The sequence below is a fragment of the Melanostigma gelatinosum genome, assembly GCF_949748355.1.
Source record: "Melanostigma gelatinosum genome assembly, chromosome: 23".
In the NCBI taxonomy this organism is placed as follows: domain Eukaryota; kingdom Metazoa; phylum Chordata; class Actinopteri; order Perciformes; family Zoarcidae; genus Melanostigma; species Melanostigma gelatinosum.
Genome location: NC_136656.1, coordinates 14,299,376 through 14,318,160, shown reverse-complemented (window position 1 = coordinate 14,318,160; position 18,785 = coordinate 14,299,376). Strand labels below are relative to the sequence as shown.

The 18,785-nt window shown below is 43.4% G+C and overlaps 2 protein-coding genes across 2 annotated transcripts in view; one reads left to right on the top strand and one right to left on the bottom strand.

Moving 5' to 3' along the window:
• peli3 (pellino E3 ubiquitin protein ligase family member 3) overlaps positions 1–3,112 on the bottom strand; it is a 34,952-nt gene extending 31,840 nt beyond the window's left edge. The window contains exon 1 of the mRNA XM_079295058.1: positions 3,074–3,112. The gene's annotated coding sequence lies outside the window, so the exon portion shown is untranslated. The remainder of the gene's footprint in view (positions 1–3,073) is intronic.
• A 2,606-nt stretch (positions 3,113–5,718) lies between these two features.
• rce1a (Ras converting CAAX endopeptidase 1a) lies at positions 5,719–15,187 on the top strand. Its single transcript, XM_079295759.1, has 8 exons — positions 5,719–5,980; positions 7,173–7,275; positions 7,432–7,515; positions 8,231–8,309; positions 8,498–8,665; positions 9,992–10,063; positions 10,193–10,255; positions 11,424–15,187. Exons 1-8 carry the CDS (start codon positions 5,811–5,813, stop codon positions 11,651–11,653), a joined length of 969 nt encoding a protein of 322 aa, XP_079151885.1. The 5' UTR covers positions 5,719–5,810; the 3' UTR covers positions 11,654–15,187.
• Positions 15,188–18,785: the final 3,598 nt, after the last annotated feature.

Sequence of the window (18,785 nt, the reverse complement as noted above, 5' to 3'; positions counted from 1 at the left end):
GTTAAATACTGTTTCCTTTGAAGTATACTGAGTCCTTACTGCTGCTAAATACTGTTGCTGTTATTTATGCTAATACTCCTACTGCTGCAAACAATACTACTACTACTACTACTGATTTGAAAAAAATGGCGCTAATGCAACTAGCACTGCTACTATCACTGAGGTTAATGGTACTAAAGTACTAGAACACTACTAATACTATTACTACATCATCTACTTCTACTACCAGCACTGGTAATACTGTTACTATTGCTGACACTATTACTGGTAAAACTAGTGATAATAGGTATTAATGCTGCAGGCTTATCATGAAAACATCTGCTACCGCAACAGCTTCTACAACTACAGAGAGTATGACCTACTGTTACTGCAATTACAAGTAGTAATACAGCTTTTGTTCTACGACCATCACTGGTCACGGCTTAAAGTGGTACTCATGCTATCAGGCTTCTAAATCAATAATTTAAGGAGATATAAAGGCTATTAAAGGTGCTATGTGTTGAAAAGGGGGTTTTACGAGCATGTTCCGTCTTTCTTATTGTATGGCTTGATGTGCGTTCTGACCATAGACTGTAAATAAGAAGTAGACATAGTCATCGTGACGTCACTCATTGGTTTGTGGACTGCCATTATGAAGATGTTTGGCGATTTTGCCGTTGCCATCTTGGATTACGGTTGTCGCCATGTTGTAATCTTTTGCAGCCAATGAGCAGAAGTGACCCTATTTAGAATGCAGAGGAGCGACGTGGAGACGCTGTATACGGCTCTGGTAGCGGCAGCGACCTGTCACAGTAGGCCTGCCCTAAAGCATACCCTGCTTTATGTTTATTTGACTCTAAATGGACCATAATTTACTAAATGAGCATCACGCTGTATTGAATATTTGAAACTGGAGATTAAGACCATGAACTCATGTTTATGATGTTTACTGAGGTAATAAATTAAATGAAAAGTAGCGTAATTTTCTCATAGACTTCTATACAATCGGAAGTCTTTTTGCAACCAAAGAAGTCGCCCCCTGCTGGTCAGTAGAGAGAATGCAAGTTTTAAGACGCGTCAGCATTTGCTTCACTCTGCAGAACCGGAGGATGCCGCCTGGTTCTGAACGAGGTTCCACTGATCATCACATCAGTTGGTTGAAAATACTCCAACAAACATGGCAACTCACTTGAATGTAGGTTTGTAATTAAAAAAGACATACATTCAACATGTCAGTTAGATCTAGAGTTGGACAATATGGCCAAAAATGTGATCACGATACGTTTTTTTTATATTCGATATCGAAGTATCACAATAATCCTCAATTTACAGTTTTAAAAATAGAACCCAAGAAACCAGAAGGTTAATTATGGTTTATAATATAGTTATTTCATCATCACAACAGGTGAGGTTGGTGAGCGTTGATTACATATTTACGGTATATACAGCACTTCCTGTTGGCCATCTCACTGCTGCAGGCTTCTTTTGCAGAATGCTCACGCTCACGACATGCTCTCGCACCAGAGACTCCCGCTGGCCAAGCCGGCTAACTTCTGATTTAGCACCATACTAACTTGAATGGGCATAAAATACTTCAACAGTGTGGCTCTTCTAGACTTTCTGAACGTTTTCGGACCAAATTGCTCAAATTCTGATCGTGAAATTTGTAATTTGGCAATCTAGCCACCCTTTTACAGCTGCAACAGTAGCGATGGAGTACTATGGCGGAGGCTACGACGTTTGTCTTGTGTTTCTGCTGGTCGAGGAAAACAGATACAAACAGAACTTTATCAAAAAATAAATCTCGTAAATGTATCATTGTAATCGCGGAAGATTTTATCGTGAACAGAGGCATGTGAAGAGCAGACTCATGTCAGTGACGGACTCAGTTCAGTTACATAGCAACATCTAGCTAATAACCTGGCTGCATCACATCCAGAGGTGGACGACACCGATCCTACCATCTGGTTTTACATATTTTCGGCCTCACATATCTGCATCACCCCATATCACAACATCGCCAAGTACGTTTCGGCCCACATGCCGAACACTGTCATCTCCCCAGCAAGCTACAAATATGACTCATTACTCAGCAACGCTACAATATTGTTGGATCATGAATAACATCAAAGCACCACTGCTGCTACTTTGTGTGCGTGTGTGTGTGCGTGTGTGTGTGTGTGTGTTGTGAGCCATTTTGAGCTCATTTCCCTTCAACCATCCCACCAAATCCTCTCCTCCTGAAAGCATCCCAGAACCCTCTAGAAACAGGGGAACAGTGCACGGAACTGTTAATGCGCCAGAGAGGCTTTCATTTGGGGTCCAGATGATTGAAACATGGCCTCTGTCTCCCCTCATTATTCCTGCTCTGTGTGTTGAAACATGGCCTCTGTCTCCCCTCATTATTCCTGCTCTGTGTGTGCGGATTGCAGCGGATTGCGTTTTGCCAGGCCACGCTGTGTGTGTGGATTATTCTGCTCTCTCTTAAGCCACGATAGTGTAGTAACCGGATCGGATTTGACCAGTAACGGGCTGTGCTTTGAAAATGGAGGAAAATAAGAACATTGGCATCCACGCAAAATCAATCATTTCCCACTAAATGTTGTGACATTCAAATGTCCGTTTCCGGCGACATAAACAGGCTGTTGTGCCCATCGTGCTGGATGGGTTTGTACACGGGGGATTCCACCGCACAGACAACACACACTACATAAAGGGAAGACATCAGCACGCGCGCACACACGCCCTCCTTACGCACAAACACACGCACACACACACACAGCAGCGATCTCGAGGTAAATAATAATTACAAAATGCTCATAATAAAGCAAAATCCGCGGACAAAGTACCAAAGCCCCGTTTTGCGTCACTTCCAACAGTTTGACATCACTTAGCCAATTCAATTGACCTCATAAAGAATACAGGCGAGAGATCCACACATATAACGGTGACTTTAACGTAAACCGTGTCGCTGGAAGAGCAGTACAGCGGCCAGCAGGCCAGCTGGCGCCTCCGGCCATCTGCTCGTGTGTGGACCTGAGCTGCGAGAATAAAAGATGATGATGGAGGGGGAATCACATAAAGAGGCCCGTACCCGCTGATGTTTGCCAATGGAGGTCCGGGACCGGCTCGGATCTGTGTGTAATTCCTCCTTCTGGGTCGGTGGCTGGGTGTGCGCGTGTGCCTGGGTGCGGGTTCTGTCAGTCCCCGTACGGCCTGGGAAGTGGAGAGATGGAGAGTAGGAGTGGAGAAGAAGGAGAAGAGGTAGCGCAGGGCATCAGGAGCGGTAGCATCGCCTCTCCTCCGTTCACGTTACACCGGAGACTGAGACACGTTCAATCCTACTGGATATAACAGCAGACAGCCAGATGTCACGCCTACGTCTCTCTCTCTCTCTCTCTCTGGCTCGAGAAAGAAAAATAAATTTGTCACACGAATATTGTGCTGCCTTTAGGCGCACCCGGTAAATTTGGGGTTCCAAATCATGGTGCCTTCAAGGACTCATAAAACCACCAATGCATCATTTTACGATGAAAGACCTAACTTATGGCTTTATTATTAGTTGATGAATTATTTATTCAAATACTCTTGGGGAACAAGTTTTGGGTTGCCAGGTTGAGGTTGGTGTTGTTTATCCTCCTCCTGCATTACATTGACCTCAGCTCTGCACCGCCCACATTAAAGTAGAAAGGCTTTAGGCGTGAGGCCATATATGGCTCTGGGGATGACAATGTCTAAGGTCCACTCTGGTGCACACTTATATCAACCCAGGCTGTTCACCTGCATCCAACCAAAGCCTGCTCAAAACCTGATCGGTTAATACTACTTGGACGACAAATATTTATTGAATAATTGATACCAAAAGCGTGTCCCTTGCCTACAGATATGTAGATATCTGTTTATAAGGATTAGTCCAGACAGAAATGTCCATTACCCTGACCTCATGGACATTCATGGTCCCCAGAGGATGAATCCTAACAATGTTGGTGATCCTCTGATGTTTCCTAAAGTCTACCATGAGATTCACATTTAACGTTTTTGTGTGTGAAATTGCTGAGCAACTATTGGATGAAACGTGGTCGCCCTACAAAAATACATGGTGCACAGAAGATGAATCCTACCGCCTTTGGTTTGTGGAGCGAAATTGGTCTCAAAATGGTCACAAATGTGTATTACACATACAGTTCTTCAATATTGCATATAAAATACAATAAAATCCAGATTATCACCTTTTAATAAACTACTGGTGTAAATTCAAATGAAGGCCACAACATTCATTACTTTGGCGCCATCTGGTGACAATAGTTCCAGTTTTTCCCACAAACGAGACGACAATCTCATGAACAAATCTGCACACATAGGCCGAATTCAGTTTTAACATACCGTATGAACTGTTGCTAGGGAGGCATCCTGTATATTTCAATGATATTACATCCAAACAGGAATTATGAAATAGACCATTCATAGCTTACCTATGGCCTACACAATGTAGCTTGTTTGGGCAAAATACATCACGAAACATCAGGTGGGCTTTATAATATAGTCCTGAAGAGCAACAGTTTGTCATGTTTTTTTCTGATACAGAGATATTGTTCAGGACGCATACAAGAGAGAAAAGTGTAAGGTTGCACTGCTGTAGTTGTTCTGGATTTATGAATATGACATTTGACTAACAGACAAATACATTTTCACTAGTCATCAACTGTTCTGTAATTAGTGGCCTATAAACTGCACCATAGATTCAGAAACATAAATTACATTATTGAAGCTACTAAAAAGTAACATCTATCCAAGCAGTTATAAACAAGTGGACGATTCACATTGAATTATTTTTCATGAAGGTTTTGTTCCGTTTCCAAAGGAAAGAATGAACGTTTCTTCCCAAATTAAGTTTGAGAAAAAGTTAACATGGACAAAAAGTCCTCAATGTCCTTTGAAAAAATGGAGACTTGGAAAACAATGCAACATTAACGATGGTTCTGCTGAATTCAAGTGTCCCAGTAAGCTGTGACACAGTGACAGCGTGAACAATACCAGGACCTGTTCACGAAGATGTTACTCCAATGCATAAAAGGTTAAAGTTATTGATATTAAACGTGATTATTGTTCGGTCATGGTTCAATTCATACATCTATCAAAAAAGGAATTACAGGAGGCTCCTCCAGTACTAAACAACCAAAGCTCATGACCAAAACATAAGAAATATCTATCAAATCTGACAATAGATACAAACATCATAAAACTATATTTTAATTTTACAATAAAAAAACAGATGAAAGAGAAGTAATACAGCGTGCAGTTTTTAAAGAAATCAAGCTGATTTACTTGTAATTCATTTTGGGTTATAATTACATGTTACCAGCACGGATAAAACAAATCTGAATGGGAGAATTATGTTTAGAGATACATATTCTGAACCATATACCTTAAATCCACTTTTTCATAATCATTTTACAGCTATATTGTATATAGCTGTTCTAGCAAATCAGACAAAGGCTGTTTGATTTGGGGGGGCTCATGAAACTAACCTAACAAAGGAAATTACCAATAAAGGACATATTTAACGACACAAGATGGCAGTAATGCTACAGTAACAATGCCAGCTGCAATAAAACCCCTCGAAGAAGAAGAAGGAAAAAAAGAAAAAAAATGCAACATATGATGACGTCGTTATAGAGCGCCGCAGAAGCTAGCAACATTAGCTCACGTTTGGAAAGGAGATTAGTGACACCTTCACACCTCATGCTGGTGGATATTTTATATCGTTAGATGGTCCACCGACCGCCCCGGTGCCGAGGAGTCGTTTGCTTGAGTCTCAACCGGCAGTCGCCATGGCGGAAGAGGAGGAATTCTCGCCAAACCTTCTGACAGATGGAATGGAACGCAGCAATGGCGACTTCGTGCCGCCGGACGGGCTGTGCTGGGTGTCGGTGCTGTCCTGTCTGCTGCTGGCGTGTTCTTATGTCGGCAGCTTGTATGTGTGGAAGAGCGACCTGCCGAGGTGAGCCACACAGCGGTGTGACGGATACCCTCTCTACGGTTGTAGTGCTCTCTGCTACCTGGTTAATTTACACCATGTTCATTCATTCTGACATATTTACCATGGCTCAATGAGCGTTTACATTAAAGTCACAAACCTTTACATGTGTTCATATTTCAGGAATAGTACGTTTCTCTGAGCTTGTGGCCCTCACACTGTGTTTGACAGTGACACCAGTACGTAGCGTTGCCATGTGGCCTGTTATGAAACACTGAAGAACGTATCTGATGATTCCTCAGTTTGGCACAACCATGGCCGTACGAACCTGTTAGGGGCCCCAAAGGAAAGTCAGCTGTGAGGCCCCCTTTATCCAGACAGTTTATGCCTAAATAATACTACATGGCCCAGGTACTTTGAGTCAGCACAACTTCATATGCACTACATGAGCTCAGTATCCATTAAAATAAGCAGTTATTCAGGGTGTTCCATGGTAATGTGGTTAGCAGAGAGTGTAATCGCTCTCATCTCACACACATCAGCACCCGATGTCAAAATGTATTGAAAAAATATGTAAAGGTGTTTTTATCGAACAAAATGTTCTGCTTCAGTATATATTTGTTGGCATTTAGCATTTAAAAAAATATTTTCGCAATCTATATTCTGTTGAACCACACCATAAATTATGTTTATACAAACATGATAACAAAAAATCTCCCCCCCCCCCCCTTTTCTTTTAGGGTGGTGACATAAAATATGATGACAGATGTGCAAAGCTTAACTTGAAAAACTCAATTGAAGATTTGAATGTGAAAATAACTGACTTTTGGTTCAGCGCTAGTCGTGGTTTGTGCATGCTGGCTCACTGTCACGCCGTCATGGCTTATTGGCTTATTGGGACGCTTGAATAGATCAGAGCCGGTTATGTGCCAGAGTGTTCTTGGTGGGTTGGGAGCAGTTGCTAGGTAACCATTAGAGACTCCAGGAAGTCGCTGGTCCTCGCCAAGAAATATTCCGTATTGAAGCACCGGGCGAGGATGCTCCATCGGTTAAGAGAGAAGCCACAGAGCGTTAAAACGATATGATTAACATTCTGCATATCAGCAAAAGCACGTCTGTGCTGGTGGTGTTTGACTGCTGTCAACCATTGCCAGCTTGAGTTTTGACCCCCGTCATGTGATGTGTGATTAATGTCTCTGCTGGTCCTTTTTCTCAGGGATCACCCCACTGTGATCAAGAGACGCTTCACCAGTGTACTCATCGTGTCGGGCCTGTCGCCTCTCTTTGTGTGGGCATGGAGAGAATTCACAGGTGTCAGGGTGAGTCCGTGTCTCAGAAACCACTGACTATAAACCCTGAGGATTTCATGTATTCATTTGCCCACACATGTGCTGTTTTGTCTTGTTGCTGTCTGACACATAAGCTGTTGTGTCATCAGACTGAGACTGGTGTTTTTGTGTGTGTTTGTGTGTCAGACGGTCCCATCGTTACTGGCTCTCATGGGGATCCGGTTTGAAGGCCTTATTCCTGCAATCATACTTCCTCTGATGCTCACCATGGTAAGGAACACATCTTCTATGATCAGTCATAAGCAGAGTTTAACCACCGAGCGTCACTTGAAAGGTTGTCTATACGGAATTCATAGCTCGGCTCTCAACAGTGCAAACAGCTGCTAACAGTGCTGACAGACATAACGGTGTTTACCTGAGGGGGAACGGAGGGTGGGTGCTATGCTTTTGTGACGATGCTGTCGGTTAAGACGTAGGGCCCTATTAAATCACTTTTATTGTTTTTTTTTTCCAGATTTCGCTTAATTGTCTTCTGAAAGTTCATGTTTTATGATTAAAGCAAAGTTTATCTCGTGGTCCGGGGCTCGAGCCTAAGGATGTCCCGTCATCCAGGGGCCGGAAAAAGTAGGATTGAGGAGGATGAAAATGGATTTTGGGACGAGAGCTGAATGGCGACGAGAATGACTGCATGTTTTGTGTAGCACACAGTTGTTATTATACCTCTTTAATGACGTAAACACACACCATAAATACTGCTGACAACCGCTGCGGCAACGGGGAATACAACCCGAGTCGGCATTTTTAAACTACCAATAGCCAATGTTATCAATAGAACCTTTCAGTTGGGGTGACAAACATTAGCTATTACATACATAAGTCATACATTTGTAGTAATAAGCTGTTTCTTTTCATAAGTAGTGATATCGCTCACTGCCATCCTGCTGCCTGAAGTCAGAGCCTGTCTTGTGTGTGGTCCTTGCTGCAGGTCCTGTTTCTGGGCCCCCTCACACAATTAGCTATGGACTGTCCCTGGAGCTTCTTGGATGGGATCCGGGTGGCCTTGGGTGAGACAGGCAACATGCTGGATTGTGTCATCTTTTTCTTTTTTTTCTCCCTTTCTTTTTGGATGAGGTCACAGATTTTTAGCTCCATTTTCAAATTTGGACAAAATCTCCATATCTGCGCACAAACCGCCCGTGAACTATAATGAAGCGCTGTCTCTACAGCCTCCTCTGTCTCTGTCTTCCTGCAGACCCATGGTTCTGGATGTTGTGCTTCAGCGACATGCGCTGGTTGAGGAATCAGGTGGTGGCGCCGCTGACTGAGGAGCTGGTGTTCAGGGCCTGCATGCTGCCCATGTTGGTGCCCTGTGCCGGTCCTCTCGCTGCCATCTTCACCTGCCCCCTCTTCTTCGGAGTCGGTGAGTTCTGCTAGTGTCACTTTCATTGTATTCATGACGTTACCTTGTGCTCCAGTGAATGAGTAGTATAAGTAATGTCTACTTTATTTGATGAAAAGTGGTGTTGATACCATTGTTTAGCAGCTCAAATGCGAGTTGTGTGTTTTTTTGTATCTAACAACACTTTTCAAATCCTAACTGAACACTTTTAGATCTTCAGAGTTATTTTTGTTCCAAGTCTCCATCTACATCTCGGGGGGGAAACCTTTTACTCCACCTCAGCTTTAGTTACTAGTTATTTGGCAGATACAGATCAGCATTATGCCATTTAAATAAATAATGAATATATATACATTGTGATTATTATATCAATAAGGCTTTATTTGTCCCTAAAATGTTGTGAAAATTCACAAGCTGCCCAGCACGATGTCAAGTAATGTATCGGATTATGATGCACAATACTAAAGGACCCCACAGAGACTCTGCAGTTCCCATTAAGCTCTACAGAGATGTTCAGCCTTTCCTCAGCATGGTTTCCTGCAGCATCTGCAGCTGTTTTCAGTGAGAAGTCTCTGATAAAGCCACAGAACACGTACCTGCTCAGCACCAGACAGACACGGTTAGAGAGCAGCGGGTGAACATGGTGGAGCGTTTAGCCGCTACAGAGAGGTGGTGGAGACCCAAACCACGGCTAAAATCAGAGGGAATTATTGAATTTAAATTCTTCTGGTGGACACCAATGAGATGATCATGTTGCTCTCTGCCTGCAGCTGTTTGCTAGCATGTTAGCAATATCAACTTTACAAGGGGATAATACAGTATGTGAGTGTTGCACTACACAACTGTAGGATTAAATGACACAATACACCACTGGCTTATTGCCATTGTGATGCTTTTGATGTGGAACACCAACTGATGCAAATACAATCATCCAGTCACATCAGAGAAACAACCCAATGCTGCGTTTCCATATTGTTCTGCTGCCCCCAAGTGGTCGGACAAAAACCATGACTGCAGCTGTAATTATAAATACTTCATGTTCACTGAGATGGATCAACTCAAAAGTGTTTCAACAGTCTGTAGATTTGTTTCTGAAGTATGTGGAAATGAATGAAAACCAGTGGCTGCTTAGTTTAAGAAGGACAAGCTGTGACACATAAAGCATCACTGGTATGGCCTCTTTAAGTGCTGTCAGGCCTTTGCTGTGGTTACTCGTCTAAAAGAAGACGAATATTCCTGTTTATGATTTAGTTTAGAATCCACGTAGCACTCAGGAGGACATGGCTGTGAAAGCAGCTGATGTAAATCCACGACACTTGTGTCTAACGTTCGCCGTCTCTCCTCCAGCTCACTTCCACCATGTGATCGAGCTGCTGCGGTTCAGACAGGGGACGCTGTCGGGGATCTTCCTCTCCGCAGGTGAGCACCGACGTGTGTTAGCGTAGTGTGTGTGTGTGTGTGTGTGTGTGTGTGACTGGACCCCACTGTACCACACCGTCGTATCAGGAGGGAGGAGATGATCAACCGTGTTTCTCTGGTCCTTAACAGTGTTCCAGTTCTCCTACACAGCAGTGTTTGGGGCCTACACGGCCTTCCTCTTCGTCAGAACAGGTGAGGAGCTTTCATTTACATCACAGGTGCGTTGACCTGCTGATAACGTTTGGGCGGCAATACGTCGATTCTGAAAGATGGTTATTTTCACACCAAAAAACAATCAAATTACAACCAAAGTCTTTTGTTCTTACTTGGGAAGAACATCTTCTGCAGCAACATCTGGATCATTCTGGACATGAAATATTCCACTAATCCTCGAGCATCTGCTTCAAATCAGGTTTTATTGTTAGTTTTCCGTCCGTTCATCTGTCCCGTTTTTGTGGATCTCAGGAACATCTGGAAGGAATTTCTTTAAATTCAGCACAAGCGTCCACCGTGACTCAAGGATGAGCTGATCAGAATGTGGAAGTCAAAGGTCACTGTAACTCAAGAATTCATGTGCGGATTATGATGATTTCACACAAAATGTCGAACAGTAAAATGGAGTGATGACAAATCGACATTAATCAGGCTCACAGTTAGGGCTGCACCCTATTGATTGATCGAACGATAATCTTTACGATTAATCTGTTTTAAATTCCTGATTTAATGTAACAACAAATTCAGCCAACTTGTCTGATTCATATTTCAAAATTGTATTAATTTATCTTCTCTTAAAAACAAACAAATGTAACACGATTACAGCGCCTACTTGTCAGATGCCGTATAAGAAAAATACTGGACCTCAAATTCGAGAGGATTGTTGTGACACATCTCCGTGTGTCATAGCAACACCATCAGTGTTTCCACTGCAGCACTTGACTTCAACCTTTTAATGGTGGATTGAGTTCCTCTCCGGAGTAACATCAGTTAAGACAATCAAATGTATTACTGCATCAGTGGGGCGAATAATGGAAAGGATACAGACAGTAACGGTTGGTTAACGTCGTGTTCGCACTCATACTTGGCAGTAAACAGAAAATATAACAACGTTAGATGACACATGGTGTAATGTTACGTTACCATAGCAACAGCGGTGCAGAACTGACTTTTAGCATAGTGGTGATGGAGAAACATTAAGAAGATAACAGAAACACCTTCTGCATCTTGTGCCAATCAGCATGTTTAAAATGACCTGGACAAATGGCCCCAGTCCGACTCGCTTTTGACAGTTTGTCCAGAGCCCAAAAAAAGTCATGTCCCCTTCGCTGTATGCTGGTCTATCTCCTCTTCCTGTGTGTTGCAGGTCACCTGATGGGTCCGGTGCTCTGCCACTCCTTTTGTAACTACATGGGTTTCCCAGCTGTCAGCACGGCGATGGAGCACCCCCACCGCTTCGTCGTCCTCTCCTCCTACCTGATGGGGGTCCTCCTCTTCCTGCTCTTCCTCTTCCCCTTCACTGACCCCTCCTACTATGGCCTGCCCACACCGGTGTGCACCCTCACCTCCTCCCCCAGCTCCCTCTGCCTCTCCTGACCCCCTCCACACCCTCGCACTTCTCTGCTCTTGTCATGTTTCTTTTTGCCAAGTTAAGAGTTCAGGTGAGGTCCAGTTAGGGCCGACGGCGCTAACAGCCGTTTGGACTAAGTTGCCATGTTCTACGGGGAATGGAAAGAACCCTCCAGAGAAATTGAACGATATTCTTTACCTTTCACCTGATCCGGTCTGTTGGTTATTGGGTCAAACAAAGTCTCATTTGGAAATCTGGTGAGAGGTGACTTGTTGGAGAGTTGTCAGTTTGTGTTCTGTAAATGGTTTTTAGTGTCTCAGCTGAATATTTAGTTGACGAGAGTTCTGAAGAAGACTTCTTCTAGTGAGACTCGGTCAGACACAATAACAGACTGGATTGAGAGAACGGTTTTATTTCTATTTTTCAATGGGAGTCTGTCAGTGGTAACAAAGAAGCACTTTTAGTGGCGGTACATTGAGGGGAAGAGTTGACCCCAGTGATCACATCACAGCCCGTTGTGCAGCTGCAGCTCTCACTCCATACCGGACCAATTACAAATATTGTTGTTTCCATTAGTGACTTCCAGTCCAGGCTGAACAACACTGAAGGTTCCCTTTGACTGGTTAACTTCAAATCTGCTTCACCAGACCTCAGCAATAGCTTGTCATTAAATGTCATCATAACCTGCGAGAAATAATCATCAACCAAAACAAAAATGAGCCTGAAGATAGAGAAATGTTTGTTAGTGACCAGCATTTCAATTCACACCGTTATTGTGTGCACGAGACTTCGGCGCGAGCGTGTAATGTTCTCGGCCTCTATTGGGGGCATCAAAGTGCATCAGTGGCTTTTGTTCTAGAAGAATGTGATTTGATTAAACTCCGATAATTCCTCTTCTGACTCGTTGACCTCTCGCTCCACTTGTTGACGTGAGTTTGTAGCTCACCGTTGGTGATGTTTGAGGTGCTTCTGAGAGGGAGAGTTCTGATACTGTGAAGAAGAAGAAGTGGGCTGCTTGGGTCTTTAGCAATAAATCCTCTACATGGGGAAGAGTTTGGATCTATTTTATGTGACTGAGCGGGTAAAGCGGTAGCTGCTCTGGAGGAAACATGGCGTATGCGTATGTTTATTCTTCTCGGCAGGGCGTGTCTGTGAAGTTGACAAACCCGTGGCAGGTAGAGAACGAGAGTGATGTGACTAGAAGCTACCTGTAGCTGCCAGCAGAGGGCGGCGCAGCTCTTTGTGCGAGGCCTGGCTGAGAGGAACTCTGCAATCTGTTTATCAGCCTGTCTGACAGCAGCCATCCGTCACCAGGAAAACCAATCCACTCAAACTTATTTCCACTATAGCTTCTACACAATTATGTAGAGATTGATGCGGAGAGGAGGAGCCCTGTGGTAAGGATCTCACTGCTGCTAGACCCCTGTTCTGTTTTACGTTTGATTCATTGCTCGCCTATAGTCAAGTCTTTTTCTCAACTCTTCAAATACGCTGTACAACAATAGTCCAGAACACCGGGGCCCCAGGATGGACTGTTATTCACGTATGTTCTTCAAGAGCTGGCAGACCAGTGACTTGATGGTTGAAAGCCTGGTTTCTTGTTCTTTACACGGGAGATTTAAATGACATTGGCCTGTATACATGCCTCAAATCTATCTACACCTGTAGAAAGCTGTGTCGAGAATTGGCTTCAGACTCTAGTTTCCTGGTCAGTGACTACGTTCACATGCACACTAATGTTCCAAATATGATACAGGTCTATGATGCATTATTTTCTGAATAAGGCCTTATTCTGAATGTATCATTTTCTGATTCAAGACATGGATATGCCAATATTCTTCTGGTTTTCGGAGCATTCTTTGGACTTGCTCAGAATATGCGTCTAAATGGTTTTGTTGATGGCGCTTTGCTTCAACGGGGCCTCGTGCCTGTTTACGGCACTGTGCGTTGTAAACAGACTCACTAGCCAGCGGTTTGTGAGGCGAGAGGAAAAGCCCACGTTTCTAGTGGGGACGTAGAAACACACCTACTTTAAACTTAATTCTTATTTAAGTTATTTAGAGGGCGGCGCGGTAGGACGTACGTCATAGTGACATTGTACGTAAATCTGAGTTAGCACGTCTGCATGTAAACACAAATTAGTGGAATTTTCATTCAGGGTCTGGGTCAGAAATCTTACTTTCTATACAAATTGTTTTATTTGTTAGTGGTAATAAAATAACAAAGAACAAAGGTTTTAGTTTTTTTACCACTTGCCCATCCAGGCAAATGAGTTCCTAGATTCACGAGCCCGACGTGTCATTTGATTTTCCCCGAGTCAGCAGGCAGTCCTTAGTGTTGAGTCCTGTATCGTTACATGTAAACATGTCCGCAGGAATGAGGACAAAGACCAGAACATCTAGTGCACGCTAGCGTAGTCGCTGACGCTGCGACGGTGTGTTCCCTCATAGACGGCTGTCTGTATTATATATACATATATATATATATATATTGTCTGTCATGACACTTGAAGCCCATTTGATTCTTTCATTGTCGGTGTCCAGGGGACAGATGCAACTGTAGTCTGTCTGTGGGTGCAGCCATGTGCATTACTGTCTGCCTCCATGTCTTTCTGGATGCTACCACTGGTGGGCACCATTTAATAGAGAACACAGCGTAGCTGTAATGAAGAAAAATGGAAAGTACACCAATCAAATCAATAACCACAACCTCATCTTCCTATTAAGAGACCCCATGCATGCATGAGACCCTATATATGTATATGTATGCATATGTATATATGTATGCATATAAATCCCTTTCTGCAGGATTAACAGATGCATTTTCCTGCAATGCTGCTTAGAAGTGCTGACAAATTGAAGGTTGATGGACTTTATAGATTGAACCACGTGTTGCCAGCGCTTCTCTTCCTGTTAGAAAGGCACACAGCAGTCTTTGTTCAAGCTACAGCCAATCCAAATATCTTTATATTCATTTCTGTAAGCGGGGCACAGGTTCTTTTCTTGATAACGCTGTGTGCTCACGCATTGCTCCACCACACTCAGACCAGACACTCTCCACATCTTATGTGCAAACAGCCTGAACACGAATCCTGAGCGTTTCACTTCCCTGTTGCCGGCTGAAGCTCAGACACCATCGGGTGAGGGAAACACTAGCTTTGCCTGTAAAAAGAAACGCAGGAGAAGAGAAACGCATCGTATTTTCCCCAAACCCTCTCCTCAGCCAGCAACAACACATCAGTATTTGTTGTCGAAGATGGAAAAGTGTTTTAATATTCAGACCGCGGCAGCAAGAGACACCGCAGAGTCTATTTTTGCTAAGCTTTAGCAGCTGGTGAAACAGATGTTTATATTGAGCACTATCTTTTGTAATCAGATCTATTTTGGTGACGGATCAGAGTGTACAGATATCTGCATGTATTTTATGCTCACCGTGTCACACGTGTTGTACAATTCAACTTAGAGACGACTGAACCGTGTTTTGGTATGACAATCTTTTACAGAAACGTTGGAGTCACTCTGCGAAATATCTATTTGTAAATAAATGATGTCCTTTTTCTACATCGCTCAGTGTCCGTGCTGTTCTTGATGCCTCACCACATTCATGTCATGCAACTGTTGCAGGATGTTTGGCAGTTTATCTGTGATCTTTGTCGATTCAATCATAAGTACGTATATTGCGTATCAAAAGTAAGCTAAAATAACGTTGACCCGTGCAAATGCCTGGAGCAGAGGGTCCCCGGTTTGATTCCCGGATTCCTCTACCATCTACGGCATTTCATTCCCATGCTCCATTTCTCTACATTTTGTCTCTCTGGCAAAAAAAGTAACACAGAAACCTCAAGCTGCGCAGCTAAGGCGCAAAACCACCACGCTGTATGACACGTAGCAGCAATGTGGTGAGCATGTGGACACGCCGACACACGGGACACACAGCGCGAGGTAGTTAGTGTTGTAAATATGAATTTTCTTTACACTGTGACTCCATAACATGAATCTATTTTTGCGGTAGCCCATCTACCGTACACACACGTACGCTCGCGCGTACACACACTCGAACAGAGGGACTGAAATGTGCAGGAAGGGGCGTCTGGAGGTCCGTAGATGGGAGCCCAGCTAGTCCAGGCCAGAGGCTACTTTATGAACATGAAGGGCTTAATATTGAGCCCTCTGTGTGGTTCTAGAGACTTCGAAGGATTTCTTCCTGCAAGTACCACCAGTTAAACAAACAGAAAAGCAATATAACACGAGGGTGGTGTGGGATGGGATTATTTTGTGTGGCATGGGTGGATGCGGACAATCCGTATGTTTTTCTGCTTTCTGGACTTTTGCCAATCGCATGCCTGTAAAATGTATCGTAATCGTACAAGTAGTCAGTGAACTGACCCAGTAATGTCAGTTACACAGCAACTTAAGTTGCTGTCAAATGTTGCGCTGGCTTTCCTGACATATTGCTGGTTCGGTCATGTGGCTTGAATTTCACAGCTCTCGTCATATCTCAGTTTCCAGATGTGCAAGTTGATCTCCCCCAGTCCTGCTTGGTTTTTAAAGGTTTTGCACTCGTGAAAAGGAAACTTGTGATTGACAGTTGACAGAGAGGAATCTGAGTAACGGAGCATCTCGCTGTGTTCATTTTCCCAGCATTAATATTCAGATGGATCTCCCAGCAGTGGAGGAAATCAAAAGAAGGAGAATGTTGTGTCTGTAAGAGATGCTGTTCTCTGCCTGCTGCTGAGAAACTAGAGGGAAATTACCGTATTTATCAACCTGGGTGTTATGCTCATAATTGCGGGCTAAGTCACACTGACTTTGCTCTCCTGTGATGTCGAGTCCGTTTGGAAAAATTGCCTCAACTCCATAAAAAATTGGTTCGCAGATAATTTACTGCAGCTGACTTCTAACAAAACGGAGGTTCTTATATCTGCCCCAGCTGGCGTGGACCCAATGCTGGTCGAAAGCTCTCTATCCCCTCTGTTATCTACCCTCCATCATCTGGGTGCTTCTGCGGCCCGGCTTTGAGTCTTGACCAACATCGTAATTGTTTAATTCGCTCTTGTTACCATCTGAGCTAAACTCCATCCCATTGTGTCCACAGCCGAGTCAGAAACGATTATTCATGCGTTCTGCCGTCTTGACCACTGCACTTCGCTTTTCATCTTGCCTGTCTACAAGCGTTTGATGAAGTCAAGAGGTCTCATGTGACTACCATTTAGATTTCTCTACACTGGCTTATGATCACGTTTCGAGCCTTGTTTGGACATGCATGTACTTTAGGGTTTGGGAAACGTGGACTCGAGCAAGACATCAGGACAAGCAGCACAAGCCTCCTAAAGCTTCACAAATGAACTTCAATTTTACATGAACTTGACATCAAATGTACAACCTTAGATTCGCTATTGTAGCTCACTGATGCTGAGACCTGATGGCACGTCTAGGTTAACGCCTCTGTTCCAATAGCCTTCATCTGTCTTTCCTAAAATGAAACGTTCCATATTCTAGGAAAAACTGCAGCACTTGCTAATAAAAAGTAAAAAAACAACTATAACTTTGTTGTTTTCACAAAGTGAAACTATAATTTTGTGAGCATACAAAAAATCCAGGTCCAATGAAACTTTTCTAGCTCATTGGCGAGGATGCGTTCATCAAGCTACGGTAGTTTGCATTGGCTCCAATTACTAATCCAGAGGCTAATATACGTTGACCAGACGTCCTGGTTTGTCTGGGATTCTTCCCGGTTTCAAGCTGGATGTCCCGAGTCTGACAAATATCTCTAAAACACTAAAATGTCCAGTCACTAATAATAATAATACTACTATACTGGTTTTAACAGCTTTTATAGACGTTTATCATGTTCTGCCCACTCTTTATTATCTATCTAACCCAATATGCAATGTCCGGCAATGCAAATGCTGCGATCTGCACACACTCCGAGAGCACATTGATCGTCGCACGGTGGAAATGTCGAAGTAAAAGATCATGGAAAGATGGCCAAATAGGAATATGCAACAGCACGCATAAGCGCATACAAGTGTGTGTGCTGATGAACGTTCGGTACACTTAAAGGTCCCAGGGGTTGAGGGTTTGGACATATGGTCACCCTTGGCCTATATCTGTATTCTCTTTGGTTTGATTCAAACATTAGTGTTTGAAATACAAATTCAAGAAAATTGTAAAAGTTCCACTTGCGTTGCATGTTCCAATTTGCAAAGTTAGCATTTGCGACAGTCAGAATGAACACGAATGAGAATAACACCCAGGTTTCTTCTGACCAGCGAATAAACTCCATCCCTCCATCATCACCTCCAGTCTTAATTCTCCTTCCTCTCTTAAATGCCCTGCTGTCCCTTTCATCCTCTTCTCTGTTGCTTCCCTCTATCAACTCTTCACTGTCTCCATTTATTCCTTTCATTTCCTCTCAATCTTTTACTCCCTTCATCCTTTCCTCTGCATCCTCTTGTCACAATCAATTGCTCAGCTTCAGCTGAAAACAATACAATTTCAATTTAAAATTGAGGAAATTAAAATGGCCTCAAGAGATGGACCAAGGAGAGGAGAGAGTGATATCATCTCACTACAGTGACTGGAAAAGGTTCATCTCGTGGGATAAGTAATCAGGGTTTATAACTCATTAATAACCTGCGTACGCACAAAACGCCACTTCTCACGCTAACGTTGTGATCTATAAAAACAAACTTGACGGGAGAATGTACGCACCTGTACAGAAACTCTGATGCAGATGGTGAGGTGGTGAATTGAAGCTGGATTGTAAATATGACATTTGAGAGGCATCATTACAGGTATAATGATAATGTTTCACTTCATATCACATGTTACTTTGCACTTTCTTTATCATAAACAAGCAACTAGTACTGGTCAAACCAGCAGTGCTATTTGTGTTTGTAGCAGTGAGCCATATTCTGCAGTGACAGATACAGCATACTGTACACAGACACACTTTAAACAGCTATCTGATGAGAGCATCAGAGCTCACTGGAGCAGAGGAGTAACCATGGTGCCTGTCAAACACCTTCTCCAGTCACCGCACCTGGCAAATCTGCACCACCTGCACATAACGGTTGTGTAAATTAGCAAAGTGTGGAAATAAAGCCAATGACAGCTCTCGTACGATCACTCCATGTCCTTATCGACCCGAATCACA

What these genes read in the sequence shown, in the direction of transcription:
- rce1a (XM_079295759.1), top strand. Translation starts at nt 5,811, where the DNA reads ATGGCGGAAGAGGAGGAATTCTCGCCAAACCTTCTGACAGATGGAATG. An exon ending in TGGAAGAGCGACCTGCCGAG is followed by an intron (nt 5,981 to 7,172) that starts GTGAGCCACACA and finishes CCTTTTTCTCAG; the next exon opens with GGATCACCCCACTGTGATCA. An exon ending in CTTCCTCTTCGTCAGAACAG is followed by an intron (nt 10,256 to 11,423) that starts GTGAGGAGCTTT and finishes TGTGTGTTGCAG; the next exon opens with GTCACCTGATGGGTCCGGTG.